This window comes from Condylostylus longicornis, unplaced genomic scaffold (assembly GCF_029603195.1).
Source record: "Condylostylus longicornis isolate FDR11 unplaced genomic scaffold, ASM2960319v2 ptg000153l, whole genome shotgun sequence".
Lineage (NCBI taxonomy): Eukaryota > Metazoa > Arthropoda > Insecta > Diptera > Dolichopodidae > Condylostylus > Condylostylus longicornis.
In genome coordinates, this window is record NW_026578121.1 from 681,759 (window position 1) to 702,995 (window position 21,237).

Here is a 21,237-nt window from a genome sequence, read left to right on the forward strand (position 1 = left end):
TTAAAATAGAAAACAAAATAAATATTAAAAAATAATAATATTAAATTACTGAAGTGTTCACTAGATTACTGAAATGAATTTACAAAAACCGAATATTAATCATTATTATTTTGTAGTTAATAACTTAATACCCCATATTATTTGATTTAATGTTATAATATTGTTAACTTTTCTCTTATTAACCTTGAACTTTATATATTGATTTTTTTAAATGATAAAATTGTTATAAAAATAAACAAGATTTAATTTTTGCAACCGGTATATATGGGCGTTAAATTATTATTATTATTCGAAAATATTGATATTCCCCATATAAGCCTGACATCATGTAATAAAATAGAAAAATAAAAAAACAAATGGAGGATAAACCTGTTTTTATTGAATGGTTTTGTTTTTTTTTAATGGAAATACTTTTACTTTATTGCCTACTTTTGATTAATAAGAAAAGAATATTTAATTTTGGGGTTTTTTATTATGAAGCAAATTTTATATATGAATAGATTTGATTTTAATAAAAAAAAATCCATTGGAATTTGAAAATTTAGGGGAAATTCCCAAAAATTCCAAATGATAGTCTAGGAAAAAAAATTAGTGTTGGTATGCATTTTTCTCTTCAATACGTGAAAATCCTTCTTTTGTAAACAATTTACGATATTACACATTTTAATTACTTTAATTATCCAAAATATATCGATTTATTGCATATATTTAGGATGAGCAAAAGAAAAAATTTGGAAGAAGCGTTTTGGACAGTTAGATTATGGTTAGGTTAGATAGGCATGGCACTAACTGCTACCTTCGAGACTAAATGATTGAAATTAACTACAATTGATTTTATATTATCGAGAAATCAGTTATTGAAAGGGATTCCTATATCTTGTATATAACAACAACAAAACATATATTCTTGTATAAAATGAGCCCAATAAAAGGTAGCTCATATAGAGTATTTATATTCACATTTTATTAATTTAATTACTAATTTGTTTTTTTTTTCTCTCTTCCTTTTTTCTTCTTCTTTTGGAATAATTAACGATTATAATAGGTTTATTTGCAATTTAAATTCAATACTATATTTTTCATTCAGACTGTATTTCAAATGATATTATTTAACAAAACAAGCGAGAAAAATTAACAATAATTGCAGTAAATATTTCCACGTATAACTAATTTAGAATAAAATTACAATTAATTCAATAAGCATATTATATAAGTTTCATATTGTATTGAGTAAATAGAAGTTACGTGATTCATATTGAATTTAACAAAGTATTTTATTTACTTATTTATTTTTTACATTGTTTGATGCATAAAATTCATTGATTATTTTACAGTTTAATTTAATAGCCTCATTCTATATCAGAAAAAGGGTCACTTTCAAATTGCAATTTTTTCTATAAATTTTTTTAGTTATAGAAATGTGATGTTTTAATTGACTAAATTTGTAATTGCAACTCTTAATACAAATTTTTCTGAATTTTATTCTTAGTATTCATTCATTTTCTTCACACCCCTTGAGGGAGAAAGTGAGATTTGATTAAAGAATGAAAAACTAATTTCAATTTATTTCTTTAAAAATATGAGCAAATCATGGAACAATTTTAAATTTATCATCTTAATTTTGAAGACATAAGGGAAAATACATTTTAATTTTATTAAATATTAAAGTAAAATATTTTATTTTCTCGCATAAAAGCGATTAATTTTAAATTACGTACAATAACTTTAATAAATTTTGCTTGTTTTTTAAATATGAAACGTTTTATGGGTTTATTATATTGTAAAATAAAAGCAAAAACCAAAGAGGATAAAAAATTTTTACTCATAATAATTCTATTTTTGGAAATTAAGTAAAAGTTCCAAAAAGTATATTTACAATTTTGTAAGTAAAACAAAAACAAAATGAAGAAGTCATAAAAAAAACGCGCCGATACCGCAAAACAAAACAAAAAAAAAACTTTAAAGATTTTTCTTCTCCAGCAAACAAAAAAAAAAACAAAAGTTGAAGTAAAAAACATCATCATCGTTCTTCCCCCTGAGTAATAATGCCTGTTTTTGGAATCATTATCAGTCGAAATCAGTTCCGAGGTATTCCAAAGTCATCATAAAGAAAATTTTTATTAATGACAACATTTTTTCTAGCTTATGTTTTTGGTAATACTTTTTTTTTGTTTTGCTTTTTGGTTTCTTTTATGTCACATTTTTCATTTTTTTCTGTCTCTTGTATATTTTTAGACTATTTTGTGAGAGGAAATGTTCAAATTTTATTGATTTGACTCTGCCGGTGGCTCATTTTTTATTTCGTATTTATTATATTTTATTTAGCGAAGATTAAATATGTATTTGACTTGTGAGAAGTCCAGGCGTATGTATATATGTATGCCCGCGATTGCAGATAATATTTTGAATAATATGTGAATATGAGTATAAAAGTGTATTTTGGATGACGCTCACCTTGTTCTTTCATTCTGGGGCTTAAAATTAAAAAACGAAATATTTAAAAATTTTAAAAATATTTCATTAAAACGATTTAGAATAATTTTAAGACATTTTTGACTGTTGTTAAATTTTGACATAATTTCTTGTCTTTTATGTTTTTCACAAAAATGCTGGCTGTTTTAAAAAAAATTAGAAGGTATTCGAATTAAATTGTTAAAGAATAATGCTCTCAAAAGAATATTTTATAAATGGATAATGTGGGTTGCTGGCAATTATTTGGAACTTTAAAATATTAATCTGTAAAATGTGTTGGATTATACTAAACGGAAAATTATTACTCGTATTAAGGTCATAATCATTTATGTGGGTCAATACAATCTTATATCTTCTGTTTTATTAGAAAATTTTGACGTGTTCGCACTTTTTGTATACAAATTTGCCAACAGCCAAACTAACTGATTGAACTGTAATATTAGCAAATCACTTTCTGATAAACAAAAACAAAAATGCACTGTTACCTAAAAATAGTTTAAACAATTTAACTTTGTTCAAATCCTTATATTTAATGCTAATTTGATTTTATTTTAAGATGATTTTTTTTCTTGTTTTTTAATATTGTTCCCTTATTGTCGTCGTCGTCACTCGTCATACGTAATAGAGTAGTAACGTATACGTATATTTTTGTATTTTTCGGCATACGCATATAAATACATAACCAAAACACAACAGAAATCATCAGGTGGCTCATGAGTTTGGTTATCAACTATGATGGGCTAGCTGATTTGGTTGTATAAAATAATTATTGTATATGATTTGATTCTGTACAAAATTTTTTTGGAATTTTTTGTTTTCTTATTATTCAATAGCAATATTTTACTTTTAATTTGCTATAATTGTATAATGTATTTGGGTATTTACTATTTGTACATCAATACGGTATACATACATAATATTATATAATAATTATATACAAATGCATGTACATATGTATGTACATACATTGCAAAAAAGTATATCACATAAGGCTTATGAGAAGAGATGAGATATGGAGATGAAAAACAGACTCATTTTTTTCTCTTAATATTTATTGTTATTTTTCTTTGATGCGTGTGTGTGTATATAAATACCCACATTCAAATATGCTTTTTCTCATGTTTATTTTTACAAAATTTTGTTTTTTTAACTATACTTTACTTGTGGGGTTTGACTTGTCTTTCTTTTTTTAGCTCTGTTTATCTTATGTGTTTTCTGTGTTTTTTTTGTATTAAATCCACTTAAAAAGAAATTTGTCGTTTTAACTCTTAAGAATCTCATGAGTCAGCTGATAATAACGGATAAAAAAAGTTGAAAACACAAGAATAATGACAAGGTGAACTTAGTAATAAAAATGTAATATAAAAATGTTAATATATATAGACATACACACATATCTGTGATTATGCCTACATTGATGTTACTAAAAAATATGTTTGTAGGTACATAAAATAAATATGAATAATTATTTAAGTACAAACGTACATACGGAATATGTAAATACGTAAGTACAGATTTAAGGTTTATATGGGTGTAGAATGTATGAAGCTGCACAACATTTTTGTAAAATTAAATAAGTTTATTATGTCTAAAATATGCTGACATAAGCGTTTATGTACATACGTACATACATTTGTAGATATATGATGTGTATATGTGTTTATGTTTTATTTGTTTAAATGTGCACATGGGATTTGTTTACTTAAATTTTGTGTATTTATGTATAATGTATGTGTATTTATATCCATTGTACTTTATGATTAAATCAACAGAAGCGGATTAAATTGTATGGTTTATGGGATATCCGCAGATTTTATTTTAAATCTTCTTTATTATTTTTTCTTTTTTCCTTTTTTTAATTTGGTTAAAAGTTAAAAATTTCAAATTATTTTATACAGTAAATTCAAGTTAATTTTCAGAATTCTAATATGGTTTTGAAGATTTATAAACCATTTCCCTTAAATTAGAAATTTAACAGTAAACGCTATTGTAGTTTTCGTGATTGTCATTTTGATGACATCATACATGTTAGGGAAAGAAACATTAATGTTTGATCTAGTCTTTCTGATGTAGAGGAATGAGGATGAATGAGAATTCTAAAATATAGAAATGTAGTTTTAAAAATATAATCATTTTACACGGCTTCAAATTATTAAAGTTTTCACGATCAGATAAGAACTCATGTAGATATCCAATTTTTAGTATTACAACTGTTTGATTGCTTACATGTTACTGTATGAGCGCATATGCAATTAAGCAATCAAACGGCTAGTAATTTTTTACAAACTGATTGCAATTTTTAGTTAATCCAATCGATTTGAATTGGCACAATAATTAAATAGCGCTTGTGAAAGGCTGCCTTTTTTTTTAAATATATAGTATTGAAACAGTATACTCGTACTATCTGTTTTTGTTTTATCTTGACGATCCCAGTTTGTTTTATTTAATTTGGCGTGTCATACTAAAACGTTTATTTCCTAGGGTTTGGGTCATATCAGCATATTTTTTTTAAATAATGCTTCGTACATGTTTGAATTATATATGAACATGTTTGATTCGAGTTTAAATGTTCATTTGATAAAAATATTAGTTCGTATATGTTTGAATGATTTGACGAAATCCTTAAATTAGTGATTCATGAATATTAAAAAAAAAATTTACGTTGTTTTGGACGACATTTTTAAAAAATTAAAAAAAAATCTTTATAAAATTTCATCAATCAGTTGATATACAAACATATATGTTTTTATAATTATTTCGCGTATATATTGTAATGTTTTGAGGGAACATGTATAACATATACAATTTTGTTACGCGCATTTTATACAACCTTTAATTACCGAAATAATAATAAAAAAAATAATTTTTTTTGATTTTTTTTTTAGAGATTTGAGTAAAACATTTTTTTTTGTGGTTATGATCTCATCATTTTATTTAAAATCTGTTATGAGTTCTCTGTATGATGTTGGAATGTATGTGATTACAAGGTTGGAATTACAAATAATAAAAGTTAAAATTGTTAAATGAAAATGTCGTTAAAAATTAAAAAAAAAATACAATTTTAAAGATTCATTAAAATATTTTAATGTCAAAACTAAAGAATCTCATAACCGTTAAGTTTTTTCGTTTTGTTTGATTTATTTTATTTAGAAAAAAAAATTAAACTAATTTGAGCAGGTTAAAATGCAAAAATCGTTTTACAATTAAATACAAAACAAACAATTTAAAAGGAACTGCACGGTATGCGTCACACTGCTAGTTTATATTTTTTACTTTCTTTGCACTCAAATTGCAAATAAAGTTTGTGACTGGCTACAACATCACTGCATAGTTTGATCGAGCATTTAGTTTATTACCCCTGAATATTGATTGTTATATTCAGTTTGTAAGTTTTTATACATTTTGTCTATGTTGAGAAATATATTTTGTAAAAAAATTGTTAATTATTATTGCACCCAAACTCGTGCCCATCTTGTCGTATTCTAAGAATTTTAAAATTTATTGTCTAGTAATAAAAATATTTTTAATTTATTTATAATTAATTATAAATTTTCAATTTCAGTTAATAATCCAAATGATGACGTTGAAAATGTTGAAGTTGCATATCCACAAAGAAATGTAGAAGATGTTGAACCAGTTTATACACCATTCTTGGTTCCAATTTCAATTAGTCCATACAGTTTCTTCGATGGTTTTGAAGGTAAGTGATTTTCTTTTTTGTTATTATAAGTCTAGAGCGTATAGGATTTTCATTTCAATTATGTGTTATTGTTAAGAATTTTACTAAAGAATGTTAGGGTGAATTACATAACTGGTGTATTTTAAAGTTTTATTTATATAGGGTTAATAGTGCAAGAATAGAGCAACTGATTTATATATATTATGCTCGCCAAATTGTTTATGAAAATATTAAAATTTTCTTAAAGTGCGAGAATAAAATAATGAAAATTTCATTACAAGTTCATAAAGGAGTCAGTCAGACATGCAATTTTCAGCTTTACAATTACTGTTTGATTGTAAAATCGCTGCGTGTAAGTTTAAATTTGTAAAAAATTACAAACTTTTTGATTGCATTTGCTTGTTTGTGCGCCTAGATATAAACCTATGGAATACAAATAAGCAATCAAACAGTTGCGAAACCAAAAGTTGCCTTAAGTCAACCTGAACCCTAAGTATTCTGTTTTGATTTCTCGAAATTCTCATTTAAAAATCTGATGTTAGGAAAGTTCCTTATTCTATTAAAATGAGGAAAAAATTTCAAATGAATTTATTTCAATTTATTTTTTTACAAATATAACTGGGCTGAAAGAATTTTATCCGGAATTCCATACACTATCATTAGCAAACGCAATTAGTAAAATTACATTCATTATTACCATTCATTAAGTATTTGAAAATGAAAATTATATATTTACCTGATCTTTGTACTATAATTATTTAAGATAGCCGACTGCTCATTACTTTTTTTTTGCGATGTAGTCACATAAATTATTTAGTATAATATTGTTCATATATTGCTAATTTAGAATAAATTTTAATTCTATTAAAATTCTAATTGACAATAAGAAATAATAAAAAATGGTTTCAGTCATTGCACAGTTAATTATAATTTTAAAAATACAAATTATTTTTAATGTATAACAGTTTTTATTGATATATATAGTAAAACTAAAAGTAGAAAAAATTCATAAGAGAATTCATACCACCCTAAATGGCCTAAATTGTTGAATTTTTTCTATAGTATTTTTAGTTTCTGAGAATAAAATGTGACAAGTTCAGAATTTACTGTGAGAATCAGAATAAAAGTAATAAAAATAATTGCATACATTTAGGCGAATTTAATATTTTCATAAAAGAAGAAGAAAGAAAACAATATAGCTAATGTATGTGTTGACGCCTACGTTTATAAACGAAGCATTTAATTTGCATTTTATGAGTGTTTTTTGTTCGAAGGGTATAATAAAATTGACTTCCCGTTTGTAATACGAAGAAATAATGCTCTGAGATATAGACTCAAGTATGTGTTTTTGATAAGTGTCGAATTCTGATAATGTGGCCAACATTTGCAGTAAAGTTCTTCGAGATTGCATAGGTTTATATGGTAACTGCCATATACATCATATTATGTATAAAATATGACTAGACACAAAAGGCGAGATATTATAAGGAAATGTATGTCAATTATCCCCGAAATATAAAATCATTTATTCGTACGGATATCACGGAGTTAACACGGATAACTATATCTATTCTCGTTTTAATATTAATTTTTTTTATAGTTTGGAAGCATTCTTATTAATAAATTTAAGGAAATTTCAATAAGTAGACTATTCATAAAGATGTTATATTTTGTTACAAAATTTGCATATTATGCATTTGTTGTATGTATTTTATGCAGGCCTTAAAGGGAATTTTAAATTTTAGGGAAATAATCTTAAAGAAGAGTAAAAATGACATGATGTTTTTTTATATTCTTTCTTAAGTCAAATAGAATTCTTTATTCTTTACTATCCTATTTTATGTTTTAGTATGATAATTAAGATTCTATTTCAGTTTTTATTTTGATTTTTTTTTTCTAAAATTCGGAGGTTCTTTTTTAGTTTTTATCTCTATTTTATTATAGAATGTTGGAATATACATATAAGAGAATAAGGTTTACTCATGATATATGCATATATAAATGCAAGATGACAGATAGCAAAAATAAGATAATAAACAGGTAGTTTGTTGAATTGTAAACATAAATCATGTCAATAATTTTTACCATGTTATAAATGTCATTTTTGATATTTCATAAGAGGCACTCATTTGAATTTGACATTTTTAATTTTTTTTTATTTTCAACATACAAGCTAGTAATTTGATTTGAATACAAGGAAATTGTTTAATAATTCGCTTTGTAATGCAATTTCATAATGCCTCAAGTCTATTTACGTAATATACATGTATGTGCAAGAATGATGTTAGCGAATGTCAAAGTTTGTGTCAAATCGAAACTTTTTAAGAAATTAATTTATATAGCTTATAGGTTATTTTAGAATAACAAAAAAAAATTATGAAAGTTATTCAATTTTAGAATGTCACAAATTTTCAAAGTTATGTGGCATTTTGAAACTTTAGTTTCACATCAATTTTTAGTTACAATTTAATAATCACTTTCGTACTCTAATATCAAAGAGCCTACAGGCGATATATGTATGTATATGGATTAATTTTAAAAATAAATGAAACTTTGTATAATACATAAAATAAAGATGCGCTCTTACCTAATTTACTTTCAATGCAGACCAATTATTTTTCATTATAATTGAAATTTAACATAAATAAGCTTGTAGATTACTAGAAATAAAAAATTATGTACAAAATACTCTGGATAAACTTTTGATAGTTGAAAAAATTTTTTTCTTTTAATGGTGAAAATATTTTCTACTCAAATCTTTTCATATATACAAAGTATGAAATTTTTACAAAAGTATCCGACGTATACGAAATATTTCGAATTGAATATGTCATAGAGCATTGCAATGGTTTCTGGCGCGGTAAAATATTAAAAAAACTGAAAAAAGAAAAAGGAAAAATGAATTTTTTTTTTTTGGTGCCAAGAATATCGTATCGCAGCAACGCAGTTTTATTTGTTTTTGTTGCTTTTTTTTTGTCATTTTCTACCCATTCTAATCGAAGAATGAAATTAAAACAAAAAAACCAAGAGAAAAAAAGTTTAAAATTGTAATATTAAAGTAGTGCAGCAGAGCTTATAATGTTAAAATGCGGGCAGACGATTTTCAACGCCAAAAACCATTTTTTTTATTTTTGCTTTCCTTCTTTTTTTTTATTATAAATTCAATTCAATAAAATTTACTTATGTATATACATGTATTGCATATTTATAGGTGTTTTCGTTTTAATATAAGTATGTACATTTGAAATGTACTGCAATACGAAAATATGTTAAAAAGTTTACGAAAAATTTATTAAAAGCTAGTTATCTTATACATTCTAGTATGGTTCCTTAAATTTTGCTTTATTGCTAGAAAAATTAACAGGAGTTAATAAAAATTATAGGTATTGGGATAATAAAAACCGTAGTACTCAATTTCTGAAAATTATTCAAAACATTCCGAAATATCCCGAAATATCCCGAAAATATTCCGAAATATTCAAAATTTTAATTAAGTTGGTTAGAATATCTTTTCGAAATATGAGGTTGTTGTCTCTTAATTATTTTCGCTCTCGCCCGATTATGAATGCCGTATAATGAATTTAAGTAGCTCTAGAAACTTCGAATCAATAGAATTTAGAAATCAATAGAAATATAGAACTATTCAGATTCGGAGAAACTGTGTAATAATTTTATTTACTGAACTGGCAGTAAGCAAAAAACCTTGTAAAATAAATTTTTTCCGATAGATGAAATTGAATTTTGGAGTCCCTTGGTGAAAAGGTGAAACAAGCGCTTTATTTAATAAATTGCTTCCAATATTTTCCTTTTGCGTATAAAATTGTATGTCATACGTTCAGCCAAAAATTTTTCAAATTACCTAATTATGAACGTGTCATATTAATATAGATAAATTTAATATAAAAAATATAAAAAAATTATTTACATATATATATGTATATGGAAATTATACGTATGTATATATAATAATATGACAAACGGAAAAAAGTGATAAAATTTAATAAAAAGAATATTTTAACTTAAATGACACCAAAATTATCATCTCGCCGTATAACAAAACAATAAAAAAGGGGGGAAAAAAACAGAAAAGAAAAGAAAAATCGAATAGAAAATAAATCAGACAGAGTGAGACAGAGCAGAAAAGTAAACAATAAAAAAAATGTATGTATTTGTACTACACGTATAAAACACCTACATTCACTATATATTTGCACGTGAATAAGTAAGTGTACAATTGTACAGACATTGTTATATCTTTACAGACAATCCCGATGGTCTTTCAGTTTTTCTTTGTTAAAATTTTTTTTTCATTTGTTTTTTTTTTAGTTCAAAATAAAGTTGGGAATTTTTTTGTAATGAATACTATGAAAGTGTTATATGAACGTCTGTATGGTATGTAGGTACTCGTCAGTTCGTCATTTATGCACTTTATTATATTCAATTAAAGTAATTGTTCAGCTTGTATTTGGTTTTTGTTTTTAGTTTTTCATTATGATTATTGTTGGTGTCTTTTTTTTTTATTTTTACATTTTCCTCTATACATTTTTTATAGGTGTCAGTGTGTGTATATAGTTTTCCTTTCACAGTGTTTACTTACTTATATTAGCTATTTGTATTACATATTAGATACATGTATTCATGTTATATTTATATTTTGAGTTAAAATATTTTACATGCATACCAAAAATGTACATACCAAATATTTGTTCTTGCTCTGTAGTTAACATATATGTATATATATATACGTATAAATTATCTTTGCATTTTTATATTAAAATTTTTTGTATGTGAGAAAGCAAGGTCTTATGTTGGTATTGAAGATAGATTTAAATATTATTAAACTATAATTACTAAATAATGTGTAGTTTAAGGGTATTTAGGTACATATACACTTTTTATAATTATTAGGTCCTTAGCCTAAAAAATAAATATATATATACTTATATGTTTTATGTTAATTTTATAATGCTATTAAAAATAACATCTTGTTTCTTTTTGTCTCGGTTTTTTGCATTTTCAAAATATATTCAAATAGTTAGTAAATGGGGGCAACAAAAGATAAGTATTATAGTTACATAATTTTCTAAACGATAGACCTATTAAAAGTTTATACCTTTTATAAGGGTAAAAAATATTATAAAATACACCATGAATAAATAAATTATATATAGCTTGTAAGCTAGTTAATAAAAGTGAAAAGAAAAAATATTTAATATGAATGGAAAATATTTTGTAAAATATAGAGTAAAAATCGCTTATTATTAAAACAAAAATTTTTGTTTTATTTGTTTTTATGAAAGTGGGAAAATTTTTGATTTTTTCAAGTTAAATCGGGTGGAAAAGAATTTAAAAATGATGGTATACGACAAAAATATTTTATATTATATAGAGAAAGAGGTGTATATAGGGATTTTGAAAAATTTTTCTTTCTATTTGACTTTGTTGCTTCATTTGATAAAATAATTTGAGTTCAAATTCTTTAGAAGATTATAATTTGTTTATACCATTCTCATGTCAAGAAAAAACAAAAAAAATTTATAAAATTATGTAGGTAAATAACACAAGAACTATCATTTTTGCCTTCTGTATAGTACCTAATAATAGTATAAGACAATGCAAAGTTTTTAATAATACATTATACATATAATACATAGGTATTTCAAGGTCTATCTCGGAATTAAATAACTTTGTATATTTAAATATTTTTAGTAGCTAATTAAATAATTTTAAAAATGATGAAATTATCGGATATCTGACGTTATATGTTCATATTTAATTGATTAAAATTACTTATTAATGTATACATTAAGTTTGCAACAAGCCTTTAGTATAATCAGGCACAATATAAACGACAATATGTCCATTTTTGTACAAAATTTCTTACAATCAATGGTAGTTTAGCTCTGTGTTTCCTAAAAAAAATTTGTTTAGTTTTTTACTATAAAAATAATTCAGATTTCAACATTACTGGTTCTAATCCATTCTACTCTTTTCCTTCACAACTTTTTGAAAAAAGAAACTATTTGTAGGAGGTATTTATGCCTTCTTGTAATTAGTCACTCTGTGTTAATGTAATTATTGTGAAAAATTTTGCATTTCTAGCATTAAGTACTATAATTTTTTTTTCCCCCGATGGCTGCAATTTTATATAAGATCGACTGCGCTTTTTTTTTATCCATAGGATTAATTGTAAAAATCTTCATTTTAAGTTTATTAAATAAGCTAATTTATTTAATCTTAAAATTTTTTTTACTGCTTCTGTGAATAAAATGAAAAATATATATGTTTAGTTAACAACTGATGTATGTGACATTTAATGAACATAATGTCAATATGACAATATTGAAAAAGTTAAGAATCTCAAGTATTTAGCGCCACCTGCTAGCCGCTTTTATATAATGTGTATTAAGAACAAAAAATTAATTTATAACCTTTTTAAAAATTATGATTTAAAAAAAAAACTCTTTAATTTTCAGATTATTTCAGAACTATTCGTGAAAGACTTTTAGGTCGTTTCCTTGAAGCTGCTGATACATTCGAATTAGATCCATCGAAAGCAAATAGTACATCCGAAACAAAGGTAAAACCAATTAATTATTATTAATTTATTATTGAAAATGTTTTTTTTTTTTTTAATTTTGTATATAAGAGAAGAAATACTAATTATTTTAATTATTTTGGAGTATGGTTTCCACTAAGCATGTCCAATTAATATTTTAATAAAATTTTACACATCTATGAGTTTATTTACTCTTTCCTGTATCATTAACATTAAAATACTGCCCTGTTTAAGTTCTTGAAGTATGTACTTTATAAAAATACGGAAAAATTATTCAAAATCATGATTGGCATAATTTTTAATTTTGTTAGAATTTGTTTTTGGAAATGAATTGCTTAAAGTACTATTATTAAAAATTTGTGGTGGCATTAAAAAAAACAATTATGTTAATTAAAGGAAATTCTTAAAAAAAGAAAGAAAATGTTGCACTTGAATAATCGCAATGTTGTTGACGAATCATTCAATTTGTTTTTGAAATGACCTTAATATATTATGTACATATTTAATTGGTATATTTTGTTTGTTTTTTTTTTAGTTTAATTAAATGTATAATTAAAAAATATTTTGAAGAAATAAAAAAATTAATGTGTTAAGTTGTAATAAGTTTCACTAAACTTCGTGTGTGAGATTGCTGTCTATGTACATACATATATCAGTTCATGTATAAAATGATACAAGTAAATTCACACAATTATTTTACAACCATCAATTGAATGTTCTGAATTGACGATTTTTTAAGCATCAATTGAATTGAAATTTTCTAGTTTATTTACGAGATTGTAACTTAATTTTATATAAATTATTTAACACTTGATTTTTATACGGTTATTATATGTCAAAAATTAAAATGTTTTCTGTATCTACTTATTAAACTATTAAAATAACATGAATTTTATCATTATTTTCAAATCTCACCACCCCATTTACTTAATAAGTTTAAAAATTTGAAATTGAGTGTGCAAACATTAAGTCGACTAACTTCAAGCTATAACATGTAAATTGTAATATTCAAACTTTCAAATGTTTTAGCGAGAAAAAACTAATTTAATTTTTTGAAACTTTATTTTTGATCTAATATTTGCGAGATGTCGCTTCAGTTGACTTAAAGTTTTTAATCAATTATGTCAAAAATTATAATTTTATTATAGTGCGTAATTATTTTACTTGAACAAAAATGTCACGTTTGTTTTCGAAAAAATTTTAATTTTTCTTAAAAGCCAAATAAATTTTCTATTTTAGTGATTTACCTAAGGTCGCATGAATCCTGTCAATCGATATGATATTTTCAATATAATAAATTTCATATTATTTCATAATTATAATATTAAAATATATATTTTACGCTTTTTACACATTTTAGATTATTAATGGACATCGGGTTGAAATTAATAATACCGTTTATGTTGATAAAGATGAAAATGGTAATGAAATTGTTAAAGTAAGAGTTGTACATATAAGACCATTAGATTTAGAAGATGATTCAACAACAATTTCATCAATTAATTCTGATATTAATAATAATGGTGATGATGATGATGGTGAAAAAACAGTTAAACCAAAAGCTGAAGGTACAACAGCTGAACCAGAATTTAATAATGAAATTGATTCACCGAAGGTCAGATCTTAAAGTTTAAATATTATTAAAATTATAAAAATGAAGAGAAAATAAGAAAAGAACCAATAATCCTGTTTTAAGAAATTTTAGAAATCAACTAAAAGTTGATTTTATTAATCTATATAAAAAAATAATTTTTCTCTAATAATTAATTAATTACAATTTAAATTTCAAAATGAAAATATTATTATTTATAATAGAAAAAATCAGAAAGGATAAATTTATTCCTTTGCCTTTTTTTTTTGTTTTTTTTTTTGCATTTTAACAATATTATTAACTTTTTATTCCTTTATTAATTGCAATAAAATTTCGGGTTAAGTGCTTTTTTTGTAGATTAAAAAAAATTTTTAAATATTTTTTACTTGAATTTTTTGTTTTTTATTTTTGCTTTATAAAATTATTGACTAACGTTTTTCAAAATCTTTTTTTTTTTTGTAAATTAAAGGATATTAAAGGATATTATTGTGATAAGAATTCATTAATTAATTCAATAAACCAAAAATAAATAATAATAATATTTAACATTTTCTTTCTTCTTATATAATATTTTATGAATAGAATAAAGAATTAATAAAATTACATAATAATAATAAAAAGAAAGAGTAACGCAAATTAAAAACGTCCATTTTAGAATTTAAACAAAATTTGCTTTTATATTAATAACAGAATAATAAAAAATTTATATAAAAAATAAAAATAAAAATGAAAATATTCTTCTATTATTTTGTATAATTTTCAATTTTATTCTCAAAATCAATTTTATAACAAATTAATTATATATATTTTATCTATATATATATACAATTACAATTGTATATAGAATTAAAAATTAAACTAAAAAAACTTATCATGCTTTTTTTTTTCTATATTTTTATTATTTTATTTTTTGTTTTCATTGTCTTGGAACAATTAATTAATTAATTAATTAATATTTTAAAATAATAATAATAATATATATAAAATGATGTAAATATTATTGTAAAAGTTATATAAGAAAGTGAAACTAACAATAAAAAAAAAGCATAAATATATATTCAATTTAATTATTGTATAAATAAAATATAAAAATATATATATAAATAATTAATAATGTTTTATTTTAATATTAATTTAAAAAATAGTTTTGGTGAAATGAAATAACTCTATATATATATATGTATATATAAGGAAATTTATATTTGTATATAATATTTAAAAATGTATAAAAATATTGAAAAGGGTTTTACCATTGCCGCCTCCTTGTTTAGAAGAACGTTTTTAAGAGTCGTTATATGATGAAATCCTTTAAAAAATGTACTTTTAGTTTGTGGCATGAGGAATTTATTTTTTTGCTTTGAAAATTGCTTTTTCTTTATTGTACATACATATGTATATATATAAATATTTTAGCTTTATCTACTTATATTTTTGAAGATTGCATGGAATTATTTTAGATATTTTTTAATAAATAATTTAGATGTGGTCTATAAATTATTAAGATATTATATAACAATTATTTAAAATTTGATTCTTGAAGTCTAATTACATATTTTAATTGTAATGCTGTAATTATATTCAAAATAACATATATACAGGATGATCATGCTTTATATCTTAGATAGTTAAAATTATTGTTGTTCAATAATTTATAGGTAGGCACAGAACAAAAAATATGAGTATGGCAAATTTAATTTGTAATTTATATATTTAATTCTTGGTAGTTTAATATAATTAAAAAGAGCTGTGCAATTGCAAATACGATATTCTTCATTACTCTAAATAAATTACTTTGAATTTTAATTTCAAAAATTAATTAACGTATTCATTGATTTCACTTTGCGAAACCAGAAATCTTATTATAAAACTCTTTATATAGTATGCAAAATTTATATACACGGTGATTCAGAAAGGTATACAATAATACATACCATTGATTAGAAGGTCAAAAATTGGTAAACCTTTTTTTCTGGAATAGGTGCTAAATCTGAAGGGTTTCCGAAATACAGTGATGTTAACAAATTTTCACGAAAATTCTACTTGTTTAAGTTGTTTTGCTTATAAACTCCGTTTCGAAAAAAATAAACAGTTTTTGAAAGGTCTTGTAAAGAACTTAAAGTCATTATACATACATAATGTTATATTTCAATTTTGTATTATTTCGCATTTGTATTAAATTGTATATTCTTATAAAATTTTTAACTTTAACCTTAATTATTTCATCAATTTTAATAAATACATTAAATAAATGGTAAAAAGAGAAAACAAACGATATTTAATTCAAGCGCGATTAATTTTTTAAATAGATAATATTATATTCTAGTTTATATAAAAATAAACGATTGGAATAAAATTATTACATGAAAATCAATGAACTTTGAAATTTTCATTAACTTGGAGATACAATTTCAATGTATATAATACGTTTTTTCCAAAAAACTTTTCCGATTAAATTCTAAAATTGTTAACTTTTAAAGATATTGAAAAATTTTCACACTTGTTGAGTTTCACTTCATGAATTTTCATATAAAAGAAATTATTTATAGAAAATTTTTTGAAAATAGAGAAAAACTCTTAAATTCGTTTAAAATTTTAAATCAATTAAAACGATTTTAAATATATTAATATTTTTAATACAATTTTTCTCAAAATTAAATTATTATTTTCTTAAAATTTATTTAATACAAATTAAATTTGTTTTTGACCCGCAGGATATTTACATATATTTTATAGTTTGAGTTTGTTAATTAAACACAGTGTTTCAAATTTTACAAAAACAATGTGACGCATATACATATACATATTATAACGTATAACAAGTTAAAAAAATGCTATTTGTTTTTTGCTGTCCTATTTTATGAGCATTTAAAAAAGTATTGCCATATATATATATGTACTTGTATGTGTATAAATATAAATTTCTTTGAATCAGATAAATTTTCCTTAGAGACACAGACCAACTTATAATGGACCATTTTATTTTCAAATTATAATATCTATTAAATAATATACTGTTATATACTGTTATATGTACGTATATAGATGCGATAGACATATATAATATATAGATGCGAGAGTATAAGGATATACGATATAAAAAAAAGAAGCTAAAAAATAAATAAAAGAAGTTATCTAAAATTCTTTTTCTTATCATTTTAAAAGAGTTTTCTCCGTTAGCGCCTTCTAATTTTTTTTTGCTTTTGATTCTCTTGATAAAATTCCTTAGCTATTATTGCTTTTGCAGTTTTTTATTATTTGTCATAAATAGAAACTTAGTGGTGTAATAAATCCCGCAATTCTATTGTAATGCTGAAAAATTGATGCTGAAAGAGATGAAGGAGTATGAAATGTGTTAATGCCTATGTAATTGTATTTTGGGAGAGTTATGGAATAAACATAATGATAAATAACATGGATTATTTCACTAAATTTTTGAATTAGGAATGAAAAATACCTACATGAAATTAGTGGAAAATAATCTTAAAATGTTTGTCATATAATTTCATGATTAAGTGTCATTTGCATTATTAAAGATGACTCTTTATTTTTCTGTCAGTGGATTTTTAATGCGTTAACGCACTTCAAATTGTTGTAAATATCAAAGCCTCAAACCGGGAGAAGAATGTATGAAAGAATTCCTATATATAGAAAATTTTTGAAAAATTGTTAAAACTAAATTTTGTGACAATTAAAATTGTCATTACATACACCATTTAAGTATTCGATCATAAAATATTAAAAATTTATTAAAGTGAGTTAGCATATTTTTAGGCTCATAAGCAAATGATTGCCTCCAAATAATTAAACTATAAAATGATTTTATTAATTTTTTTCTTCTTAAAATCTCAAAGTTTTCCAGGATAATTCCCCTTTGCTATTCCCATTCTGATTACCTTTGGGTGACCCAGAGTGTTTTTGCAGAAAGAGGAAAAAAAAAACTCTTATATCCTTTTGCGTGTATTTTTGAATCTGTTTTGAGTCCACACTTTTATATTTTTTTTTTTCGTTTTTTTATTGTGTTTTTAATAAAATTTTTGTTATTTCCATTTCTATATACACATACTTATATTATTTATATCAACTCTATCCCATAGTTATTTTTCTTTTATTTTTTGTTTTTATTAAGTGTAATTAAATGTCTGGTTTATTATTCTTTATTACTGTTCTATTGCATAAAACATGTTGCATAAAGTGTTAACCGCTTCTTGTTTTTTTATTTATTTTTATTGTTTAAGTTTAATTGCTCTTAAGAGTTTTCTTTTATAATCTTTAAATGCAAAAATATTAAATAAGAGAGAAAAAAAAAAAAGAGAAAGAAGAATACAAAATGGGAGAAGAGTAAGGGTTACGTTTAGTAATAAAACAATCATAGATTATTTTTTCTTATTTTTTTTAATTATTTTTTGAAAATCAATCAAAAATTTTCTATTATATAAGAGTTATACAGTATAACACTTAATTAAATATGAAAAGAGATGCGATTAAAAATTATAATAATAGAATAAATTTTTTAATGTCACTCGAACGCGGTACTCTTTAGTATAAAATTTTCAGTTAAATTATGAATTGTTAACATTTAAGCCATCTAGTGATGATTAATGCAACACTTTCATATATATTTGCAAGAAATTATTATTGTATTTCAAATTATTTTTATGCAAATTCTTTTTAATATAAAATTTATGAATTCTTAAAATATTGTATAAAAAATAATATTTTTGTTTTCATTTAGTCCCCTTTTGTTTACTTACTTAAGTCAATATTATGTAAAATATTCTGTCAGTAAAATCTTCTCTCTTATTTTTTTGACGTATAATGAATAAAGATGATCTGCGGATTGTTTTATTAAAATTTACATTATTTCAATACTTGAAATGTAAATTGATGTTGATAAATTCTAAAATAACTGTTATAAATAATTATAAACTAGTTGATATTCTTGTAATACTTGTTATACTTGTTCTATATTGAAATAATTATTTATTCATTGCAAAGAAGAACAGAATTAGTAAAGAAATTGTAAAAACTTGTAAAAATTTTGTAAAAAATTGTAAATTTACTTTTTAATATTAACAAATTTAAAATTCTTTCTTGTGCATGCATTATCATTCTTTCTAGCTTCTCTCTTAAATTTTAGCCAATTTAAAAAATGAGAAAAATGAGTGTATATGGCAATAATAACCGTTTGACAGTTTTACTTAAAAAAATGGACGTAATTTACATGCTATACAATACCTTAACTTTTTAATGATTGAAAATAAATTTTTAAAATGAATAAAATTAAAAAAAAATAAATTTTTAATTAATGAATATATTTTTTTTTCTATTATTATTGTAATATATAGAATTCAACAGCTAATTATACAGAAACAGAAACAGAGCCTATTATTAATTTACTTCAAGATGAAATATCCGATATTTCAGATAATGAAAATGTAAAATATAAAATTTCAAAAAAAGATATACAACCATTATATTATGAAACAATACCAACAGAAAGTTTGGCCGGAGATCAACAGCCTGATATTGATTCAATTACTTATATAACAACATTAAAAAATGATGATAATATTGAAAATGAATTTATTAATCATAATGATGATGCTACTGTAAATGATTATAATATAATTAATATAAAGAATTTATCAAATGATAGTATTAATGTAGCTGGAGAAAATGATAATAATGATGAGAATATAGAGGAAACTAATAAAAATATTAAAGGTGATATGGATTATACGGAAGCAAATGTCAATTCAAAATATAATTCAAATGATGATAATGATGACAATGATGATACTGATGATACCGATGATGATGACGATATGGATATTGATGATGATGATAATGATGCTGATGATGATGATGATGCCAAAAATGATAATGATAATACAGAAACAAATGAAAATACTGAATCTAATGAAAATGAAAGTGATATGGTAACAACAATTATAAATAATGAATCAAATGATGAAGAAAACATAAATTCAAATGATAATTTAGATAAAAAAGAAAATTATTATCATCGTAGTCGTGAAAATTTTTATAGTTCTGAAGAGGAGGAACATAGTAACAATAACAAATATGATAATATAAAATATGAAACATTAAATAATGAATGGTATTTAACACCAGAAGATTATAATAATGATAAAGATAATAATTATGATAATGATATTGATACATATGAGAGTATACCAATTGATTTATCAAATGACATTAATGTTAATTATATTGCACAAAAGAATGGTGTTAAAATTGATCCAGATGCTGAAATTTTTACACAAAATAATTATAATAATTATTATGATGATGATGATATTAAAAGTTTTGATATTGAACAACAATCACCATCATTTTATGAAGAAAGTTTAGAAGAAAGTATTCATAATAATAATGGAAATGATAATAGTAATGAAAATGAAAGTAATGATAATATATCAGAACGGAAAATTCCTATAAAATAATGTATATAGGTTTTATAATCGAACAAAATATAAATGTATATAAGCCCTATTATAATATATATATAAAAATAATATTTTTTTTTTAGGTTAAATGAAATTAGATTAATTATTGTTAGATTTTTACTTTGTAAAATCAAAATCTATTAAATATTAATTTAATTACAATATAGATGGTGACAACGAAAAGTGCATTAGAACTAAATTGATATACTCAAGGTATTTAATACTCAATTTAATTTAATTAAATTAAAATTATGTTTTAATGCATTTCTGATGCCATTTTAGATTATATATAATAATTATTACTTATAGAAAAAGATAATTACTTTAATTTTACAATACAATTATGTTTTAAATATTATAAAATTATTTATTTAGTTTTGACTGAATTTTGAAATAATGGAAAAGAAAAAAGAACAAAAATATGAACAAAAAGAAAAAAAATTATACTTGTATAACAGTTATTATT

General features: G+C 22.7%; 1 protein-coding gene across 2 annotated transcripts in view; it reads left to right on the forward strand.

Annotated features, from left to right (window-relative positions):
• Window positions 1–21,031, forward strand: part of LOC129615876 (putative uncharacterized protein DDB_G0282499) — a 37,366-nt gene extending 16,335 nt beyond the window's left edge. For both annotated transcript variants that reach the window (XM_055531280.1, XM_055531279.1), the window contains exons 3-6: window positions 6,035–6,172; window positions 12,628–12,731; window positions 14,071–14,325; window positions 19,647–21,031. In XM_055531280.1, the coding sequence (XP_055387255.1) occupies window positions 6,035–6,172; window positions 12,628–12,731; window positions 14,071–14,325; window positions 19,647–20,768 (1,619 nt within the window). In that variant the 3' untranslated portion in view covers window positions 20,769–21,031. The remainder of the gene's footprint in view (window positions 1–6,034; window positions 6,173–12,627; window positions 12,732–14,070; window positions 14,326–19,646) is intronic.
• Window positions 21,032–21,237: the final 206 nt, after the last annotated feature.